This window comes from Oncorhynchus mykiss, chromosome 3 (assembly GCF_057628025.1).
Source record: "Oncorhynchus mykiss isolate SJ-2025 chromosome 3, ASM5762802v1, whole genome shotgun sequence".
In the NCBI taxonomy this organism is placed as follows: domain Eukaryota; kingdom Metazoa; phylum Chordata; class Actinopteri; order Salmoniformes; family Salmonidae; genus Oncorhynchus; species Oncorhynchus mykiss.
This window is the reverse complement of record NC_143024.1, coordinates 16,564,873-16,573,171: the sequence shown is the minus strand read 5'-3', so window position 1 is coordinate 16,573,171 and position 8,299 is coordinate 16,564,873. Positions and strand designations below refer to the sequence as shown.

The following is an 8,299-nucleotide window of genomic DNA, read 5'->3' as shown; positions in this document are numbered from 1 at the left end:
GGAGTTGAAAGTCCTTGTTGCCCAGCAACAGCCTCAAAATATCACTGCTCTAGAGGAGATCTGCATGGAGGAATGGGCCAAAATACCAGCAACAGTGTGTGAAAACCTTGTGAAGACTTACAGAAAACGTTTGACCTCTGTCATTGCCAACAAAGGGTATATAACAAAGTATTGAGAAACGTTTGTTATTGACCAAATACTTATTTTCCACCATAATTTGCAAATAAATTCATAAAAAATCCTACAATGTGATTTTCTGGATTTTTTTCTAATTTTGTCTGTCATAGTTGAAGTGTACCTATGATGAAAATTACAGGCCTCTCTCATCTTTTTAAGTGGGAGAACTTGCACAATTGGTGGTTGACTAAGTACTTTTTTGCCCGACTGTATCTTTCGTAAACTATTTTATAGTTAATGCTAGTTAATTCTAAAAACAAATGTAAATGAAGTCATAATAAGTACAAATAAGAACAATAAAAAGGTTAGAGTTGAGCAGAATGACTCTATATCTAAACCGTTATATAACGGTCCATCCCTATTCCCAGCCGATCCGCCCCTGCTTCCGGGAGAATTCTGGATTCCGAGCTCGGTTGAATCTGTCCTTGCTCTTGTGCCGGGTCAGCACTGAGACCAAAGTCCAACCCAGATCGTCCTCTGGCTTGGCCTTACTCCCACCTCCAGCACCATCATCATCATCATATTCCAGAGCCAGAATGTGTAGATGGGCCGTCAGATCGTCCAGTGGCTGTGTCAAGGATGGAGGTGTGGCCCTCTGCGGCCCAGACACCAAGGGGATGACAGCAACACTGGTCTAGAGGTTATGGTTGATTTAGGAAGGGACACCTTACCAGGCACACTGAGGCTCAGGAGGCACAGCAGTTGGTTCAGGTCAAGGCATTCTTTCAGGTAGCACTGCCACTGGCTGTAGGCGTGGGCCACACACAGGTTGAGACTCCTTGTCCCTCTCTGAATAAGCCCTCTCAGCCTCTCCAACACTGGTCCCTCCATGAACTCTGTTACACACAAAGGGGACGAGTCAGTGGCTGCACTTCACACACTTTATCAACTCTAAATAGTGTGTTTTCTCGTTCATGCTCTGGGCCATACCTCTTTGGCTCTTCCTCTGTCTGCAGAGCTCTCCGTACACCAAACCTAGTAGCAGGGCCTGCAGGATATGCAGGTCTGGTGGGGGAGGGGCATGCCTCAGCCAGTAGCAGGTGACAGCCACAGGAAGACACAGATGAGGTGAGACACCGCTCAAAGTGGACTGGGCACACCCAAGGTCTCCAAAAACACCTTAAGCTGCACTGACCTTGGAGCCTAAGGAACAGAGCAAGAGAATCAATTTGAGAATCAACAGCAGTATGTTTGAATATACTGTAGCGACCCGCACAGACAGCTGTGTGTTATGTGTTAGGCTAGTAGGTGGTTGTGTTGTACTTACCAGTACCCAGTGTTCGCGGTGTCTGACATGTCAATCAACCTGCTATCTGCCAATCACGGGAATGCCTGGAATGTTCTGATGCCGGGCACCCTGGCGGCTGGCGGAGTGGCGTGGAGGGGGGTTGGGCAGGGGGATGGAGCATTGGAAGTTAAGACCAGGTTTAGCCTTTGTTCTCTCTCTTATGCCTGGCCTTCCTCAAGAGAAGGTCACGATTGGCTTGTGGGTTATCTTTCATTTATTTGGCGTGGGCTATTGCCAAACAGTAGCCTGTGTAAAGTTGGTTTAATAAACCGTCAATTTGTAAACTCAACCCTCTGTCTGGACAATTGTTCCTTTATGATCATTACAATACTGTATACTATATCATACACATGTATACATACCTGATCCAGAGTGTCTGGCTGCATCTGTTCTGCAGCACTGCAACACTGGGAAATCCCTGGACACCCATGGTGTGCTGTGCTCTGTCTAGGATGTGATGTCTTTCCTAGTGAAGAGTTTCAGCAGTCATGGGACTGGCTAAGTGAGGCTATCCCTTTCCTTAAGTTTCACTTTCCATACCTCATCTCAGTCACTCCCATATTGTCTCTGGTCACAGTAGGCATAGACTAGTTCATTTGAACTTATATGACAGTCATGGGAATGTGTTTAGATGTTTTAATGTTGCAATTTAGGTAAACGTTCCACGAAGTCTCGCAATGTTGCGTCTCTGGTTTTTGAAACTCTGTGCCTCTTGCTGCGTTCAGGTCAAAACTTGGAAACTCGGACATTTCAGACTTGGTTGTATGTATACATGTGCCGCTATCAAACAGTTAACAAGTCGGACATTTCCGAGTATCCTAGTTTTGATTTGTATATGAACGTGGCAACTCTTCATAGGTCGTTGTGTAGTCACGTGGGTCGCGAGTCAAACAGGCTAAACGAAACCGAGATAAACTGAAACTAAACTTCACATGAAGAAAACCAAACGGATGTTATTTAGCCCCGAGGAAATTGCTTTATCAAACCATACAAATAAAAGACATTATACAACATAAAGCCATACAAAACCATTTATCTTAAACATAAAGAACAACACTTGGGACTATTTCCATATTATTATTTTTTTATTATTATACTAAAAAACACTTTAAACCTACACATGTAATGTAGGCTACAAAACATACAATGTTGCCCAAACCTAGTCCTTCCCCAACCCGCCTGAATCAATTCTCAAAAGAAAGACAGGCTCTGGATGAAAATCTGCATTTTCACATTATGTTTTTGTGGGGGCAAGAGAATTGACAAGGAGTCAACTTGATTTAACTCTGATCGCTGTTATTACTCAAATTTGACAAACATTGACAATTATTTTTCATGCCATGAGAGGCTCAAATTAAGCACAGATTCTTATGCATAAGATAAGTGCTGAACATAATTTTACTATAATTGCAAAAAAACATCTAAAACACATTTCCACCCTTATTACCGTCATATAATGTCCCATTAACTATTATATGCCTACTGTGACAAGATACAATATGGGAGTGACAGATATGAGGTAAGGAAAATGAAACTTAAGGAAAGGAAAACTCACCCATTGTAATAATACTAGCCTCACTCAGTCACTCCCATGACTGCTGAAACTCTTCACTAAGAAATACATCACATCCCAGACAGAGCACACCATGGGCGTCCAGGGATTGACCAGCTTTATGGAGGAGAATGGAAACATTTTAAAAGATGTTCACCTCAGAAACAGCAAGTTGATCATCGATGGTAGTAATCTGTTCAACTTGCTTTATTTTGACTCACGTTTGGATCAGAGTCATGGAGGGGATTATGATGCTTTTGAGGACCAGGTCTGCAAGTTCTTTAAGGCTCTGAGAGACTGCGACATTGACCCCTTTGTGATTGTAGATGGGGGCTCCGACTACACCGACAAAAAGTTTGAAACTCTCAAAGAACGAGCTCAATCAAGGATCAACACTGCCAATGACTTGTCCATGGGGCTTCAGGGGAGCGGTGGTATATTACCAACCCTCATCAAATATGTCTTCAAACAGGTCCTCATCAGCCTGAATGTGCCGTACGCACAGTGCATTTGTGAGGCAGACCAAGAAATAGCCTCCCTGGCTCGAAGTTGGAACTGTCCAGTGCTGTCCAATGACAGTGACTTTTATATCTTTGACATCCAGGCAGGATTTCTGCCTATCTCCCATTTTCACTGGCAGAGAGTGTCTATGCAACGCGGGAGCTCTATAAGATACATTCCCTGCAAGCAGTACACCACAACAAGCTTCTGCAGACACTTCAATATCAACAGAAAAGTTCTCCCGGTCTTTGCCTCTGTGGCAGGAAATGACTACATCAAGTTGCGTAACATGGGTGTTTCCCTCAGGTGGGAAGAATACTCGTCAATGAAAGGAAGGTTTGCCCGCTTCGACGGCTTGCTGAATTGGCTGGCCCGCTTCCATGGGCAGAAGGAGGCCTTGGACTCTGTGCTCAGGCTCATCAGTCATAGTAACAACAGACAGAAAACAGGTGCTGTCCTCCATGGCCTCTCCCTGGGCATAGAAGAGTACCATCTTCCCCCTAGTTGCCTGGAGCGGTTCTTCAACGATGGAGTGGGACCAGGGCCCGGCCGTCTCCCAGAGCCTCTGAGGGTCCTTCCAGACTGGACCCTGCTGCCATTGATGGAAGGTAGACTTCCCTCCTGCATGGTAGACGTGATGCTGCTGGGAAGGATGATGCAGGGTGCCCAGGTGGAAGATCCCAGCTTGCCATGTGGGAACAACACCTCTCGGTCAATACGACAGGTACTCTACGGGCTGCTGCTGGGTGGGAGGAGGGCAGACCACAGCAGTCAGAGACCCCCAGTGGATGAAGTGGAGGAGTATTACAGGGAAGGCAAGAGCCTGACCAGCAGCATGGTTGAAGCCATCCTGCCCAGTGCTGCAGAACATATACAGCTAGACACTCTGCATCAGGTATGTATACATGTGTATGATATAGTATACAGTATATTCAAACATACTACTGTTGATTCTCATTCTCTTGCTGTGTTCCTTAGGCTCCAAGGTTAGTGCAGCTTAAGGTGTTTTTGGAGACACTTGGTGTGTCCCAGTCCACTATGAGCGGTGTCCCGCCTCATCTGCGTCTTCCTGTGGCTGTCACCTGCTACTGGCTGAGGCATGCCCATCCCCCTCCAGAACTCCCTGTCCTGCAGGCCCTGCTACTAGGATTGGTGTACGGAGAGCTCTGCAGACAGAGGAAGAGCCAAAGAGGTATGGCCCAGAGCATTTACGAGAAAACACACCATTTAGAATTGATGAATATCGAAGTGTAGCCACTGACTCCTCCTTTTTTGTAACAGGGTTTATGGAGGGACCAGTGTTGGAGAGGCTGAGAGGGCTGATTCAGAGAGGTAGAAGGAGCCTAGACCTAGGTGTGGCCCACGCCTACAGCCAGTGGCAGTGCTGCCTGAAAGAAAGCCTTCACCTCAACCAACTGCTGTGCTTCCCTCTAGACGAGCCTCAGTGTGCCTGGTAAGGTGTCCCTTCCTAAGTCAACCCTTGCCCCTAAACTTAGAGCAGTGGTATTCATTCACATTGTATTTTATCCCATCAGAAACAGAGCTAATTCAACCATCTTTTGTTTCCTGGTTGGCGTCTAGGCTGTACAAGGGCACTCTGGTGCACCAGCTTGTGACCAAACTGAGAGGGGGGTTAACCCCGGATTCTCTCCTGATGGGAGGCCCTTGCTCTGGGCAGCTGTATAGGCCCATGCTGGGAGCCATACTCAACTCCCATGATGCCGCTGTCATCCCCTTGGTGTCTGGGCCACAGAGGGCCACACCTCCATCCTTGACACAGCCACTGGACGATTTGACGGCCCATCTACACATTCTGGCTCTGGAATATGATGATGATGATGGTGCTGGAGGTGGGAGCAAGGCCAAGCCAGAGGACGATCTGGGTTGGACGTTGGTCTCAGTGCGGACCAGGCACAAGAGCAAGGACAGATTCAACCGAGCTAGGAATCCAGAATTCTCCCGGAAGCAGGGGCGGATCGGCTGGGAATAGGGAGGGACCATTATATAACGGTTTAGATATAGAGACGTTCTGCTCAACTCTTCAATGTTTTTATTGTTCTTGTGTGTACTGTCGTAGCTGAATCAGAATTAGTTAGGTAACATTGATAAATAAGATGTTTTATTTTTTCTCATAATATGCTTCTCTTGGGAAAAGTCACTTGGGGCCCAGAGAGGGGAGAGGTCAGGCTTGTCTTTTACATGTCTGGTAATAGGCAGAATATCAGAAAGGGAGAGGTCAGGTTTGAACAAAATCTTCATAATGAATATATCTGTGAAACCATGTGAAGGGCTCCACTATGTCTGTACTCCAGTCACTCCCTCCTTTTCCCATTGGGGGGAGGAGTATGGCAGTGTCTAGAACCATTGTATGTCCCCTCTGATGTTGAAACTTGTCTTTCATAGTATATGACCTAGAGGCTCACTCCCCTCAGGGAGCTTGTCCAGGGGTGGGTTGTATTTGAGATGGGAGTATCTAGAATTGACAATTGATATATGCCATTGGATGAGGTAATGTTTTGGTAATATGAAGTACCAAGAACGAGAAGTAGAACCTCGTCTAAGAGACCAAACTGAACGATAATTTATAGCTAATGCTATCTGGCTATGGAATACTCCTCTCTCAAGTAAAAGGCCCTTTGTTAAGTTCCTAAGATCTGTGGTTCGTCATTGTGAGTTGAGAGAGGTGTATCTTGGCTATAAAAGATGAAGTATTATTTTGTAAGCACTCTCAGAATAAATGTATAGACACTGAATTGATCTGAGAGTCAAAGGGCTATGGTGAAGCTCATATTAATAAAATATGAAGTTTAAAGTATAACTCTGACTTGTGTGTGGTTTGTAAACTCTCCTTTCACTTAGTAATACAGGAAATGACCATGACAGTACCTTTTATGACTTCATTTACATTGTTTTTAGCATGAACTATAATAGAAGTTCTGATAAGTTTCACTTTGTTTTATTTTGGTCTTTGAAAATAGCTCTATAAATCCCATTTATTGTTACTATGACATTACTGCTGATCTGTACATATTTTATCATTTTATCAAAAAAATGAAAAATAACATTTAAACCAGCTGTTCTTGAGAATTATTGGTTATACACACTAAAGTCTATCTCTGCTTTGGCAGAATATTTTATATGGAACTCTTAAACTGAACATGTATGACTCTCAAACCAGTTAGCAGACACTTAAAATAATTACAAAAATTGTAGGTAAAACTTTATTTCAAGGGTCCATAATAAACCATTGATAAGGCATTTACAAACAGTTTGTGTGGTGTTCAGCAGTGCAGCTCTCTAGGCCCTCTACTCTTTCTTATTTTTAGCAATGACCTGGCACTGTCATTAAACAAAGCATGTTTGTCCATTTATGCTGATGATTCAACCAAAGCTGAATTAGCTGTTATTGGCAGAGAGGTTTGGAACTAATTTACCATCTGGTGATGTAACCTGATCCCACCAAAACAGGCTGAAATTATTTTCAAACACTAAAAGAGCATTATCATAATTTTTCCAATTTCACAGTATTATTCCAACCTGAAATATATACAAAACACAGGGAAATCTAGTTTTTGACTGAACTGGAACTTGAATAGAACCATGGGGCTTTGGGGACTTAAAGCTAGTATGAAGATATCTAAGTATTTATTGTCTCTCTGGGTGGGAATATGAACAGTTATTCTGTCTTTCTCTATGTCATTTATCCTTTGATTATTGTCTCTGTGCTGAGCTCTTTTAGGCTGTTCTGTAGCACTAGCCCCAAGTCAAATTCTGCTGCCTTATCACCGGTCATTATAGCAGGATTGGGGCCAATTCCATTTTGATTCAGTCAATTCAGGAAGTAAATTCCAATTCACAATTTTAATCTCATTGAAAAGCATGGAGAACATTTTAAAATGGAATTGGAATTTCAGTTTACTTCCTGGATTGCCTGGATTGAAATTAATTTGAGCCCAACCCTTGTGTATAGTGTACATAAACATTACAGGATCACACTTAACTTACCTGCTGTCAGAGTGGCACCTGTTGATCTAAGAATGTTAGGAAGAAAGTATGTAATATTGTTAATATTAAATTGATTATATTGTCGCTTATGTGTCTTTCCACTTCAACTGTAGTGGTCCAATGAGATACAGAGTACTTATGTCCTATAACTTTAAATGTAGTGGTCCAAATTGACAATGAGATACAGAGTACGTTTGTCCTATAACTTTAATGTAGTGGTCTAATAATACATTGGTGTATGGTTACTATGGTAATGCATATTCCAGTTATCATTCTCAACAAGGCTTCATGCTGAAATGGCTCATTTGCTGTAGCTATAACCCCCGGTACACACCGGATGCCATCCCAATGGACAGCAGTACATTCCACTGTGCATTATCAGCCATAAGCCTATCAAATTCAAGAATCAGCCAGCATAGTGTCTCTTGCTGATCTGTGTTTTTAAACAGATAATTTAGGTGCCATGTAAGCCTAGATACAATGTAATGTAATGACAAAGCGTTGTATGCTTGTAATAATGATGCACAAAATGATCACTTCAAATGATTGTGCTGTTTAAGCCGACTGTCACCGTTTGTACTGATGACTGAGTAATGTTTGTACTGATGACTGAGTAATGTTTGTACTGATGACTGAGTAATGTTTGTACTGATGACTGAGTAATGTTTGTACTGATGACTGAGTAATGTTTGTACTGATGACTGAGTAATGTTTGTAACAATGACTGAGTAATGTTTGTACTGATGACTGAGTAATGTTTGTACTGATGACTGAGT

At 43.2% G+C, this 8,299-nt stretch overlaps 1 protein-coding gene and 1 pseudogene across 2 annotated transcripts; one reads left to right on the top strand and one right to left on the bottom strand.

The window, feature by feature from the left end:
- Positions 1-408: 408 nt before the first annotated feature.
- On the bottom strand, positions 409-3,027 carry LOC149984410 (uncharacterized; annotated as a pseudogene). The gene is made up of 4 exons (XR_016492275.1): positions 1,828-3,027; positions 1,445-1,541; positions 1,108-1,320; positions 409-1,013 (listed from the first exon to the last, which is right to left on the bottom strand). The product of XR_016492275.1 is annotated as an uncharacterized LOC149984410 (transcript).
- Positions 3,018-6,336, top strand: LOC110535305 (single-strand DNA endonuclease ASTE1). Its single transcript, XM_021620220.3, has 4 exons — positions 3,018-4,413; positions 4,497-4,710; positions 4,800-4,971; positions 5,100-6,336. The coding sequence occupies exons 1-4, from the start codon at positions 3,112-3,114 to the stop codon at positions 5,506-5,508; spliced, it is 2,097 nt and encodes a 698-aa protein (XP_021475895.3). The 5' UTR covers positions 3,018-3,111; the 3' UTR covers positions 5,509-6,336.
- Positions 6,337-8,299: the final 1,963 nt, after the last annotated feature.

What these genes read in the sequence shown, in the direction of transcription:
- LOC110535305 (XM_021620220.3), top strand. Translation starts at nt 3,112, where the DNA reads ATGGGCGTCCAGGGATTGACCAGCTTTATGGAGGAGAATGGAAACATT. An exon ending in ACAGAGGAAGAGCCAAAGAG is followed by an intron (nt 4,711 to 4,799) that starts GTATGGCCCAGA and finishes TTTTTGTAACAG; the next exon opens with GGTTTATGGAGGGACCAGTG. An exon ending in GACGAGCCTCAGTGTGCCTG is followed by an intron (nt 4,972 to 5,099) that starts GTAAGGTGTCCC and finishes GTTGGCGTCTAG; the next exon opens with GCTGTACAAGGGCACTCTGG.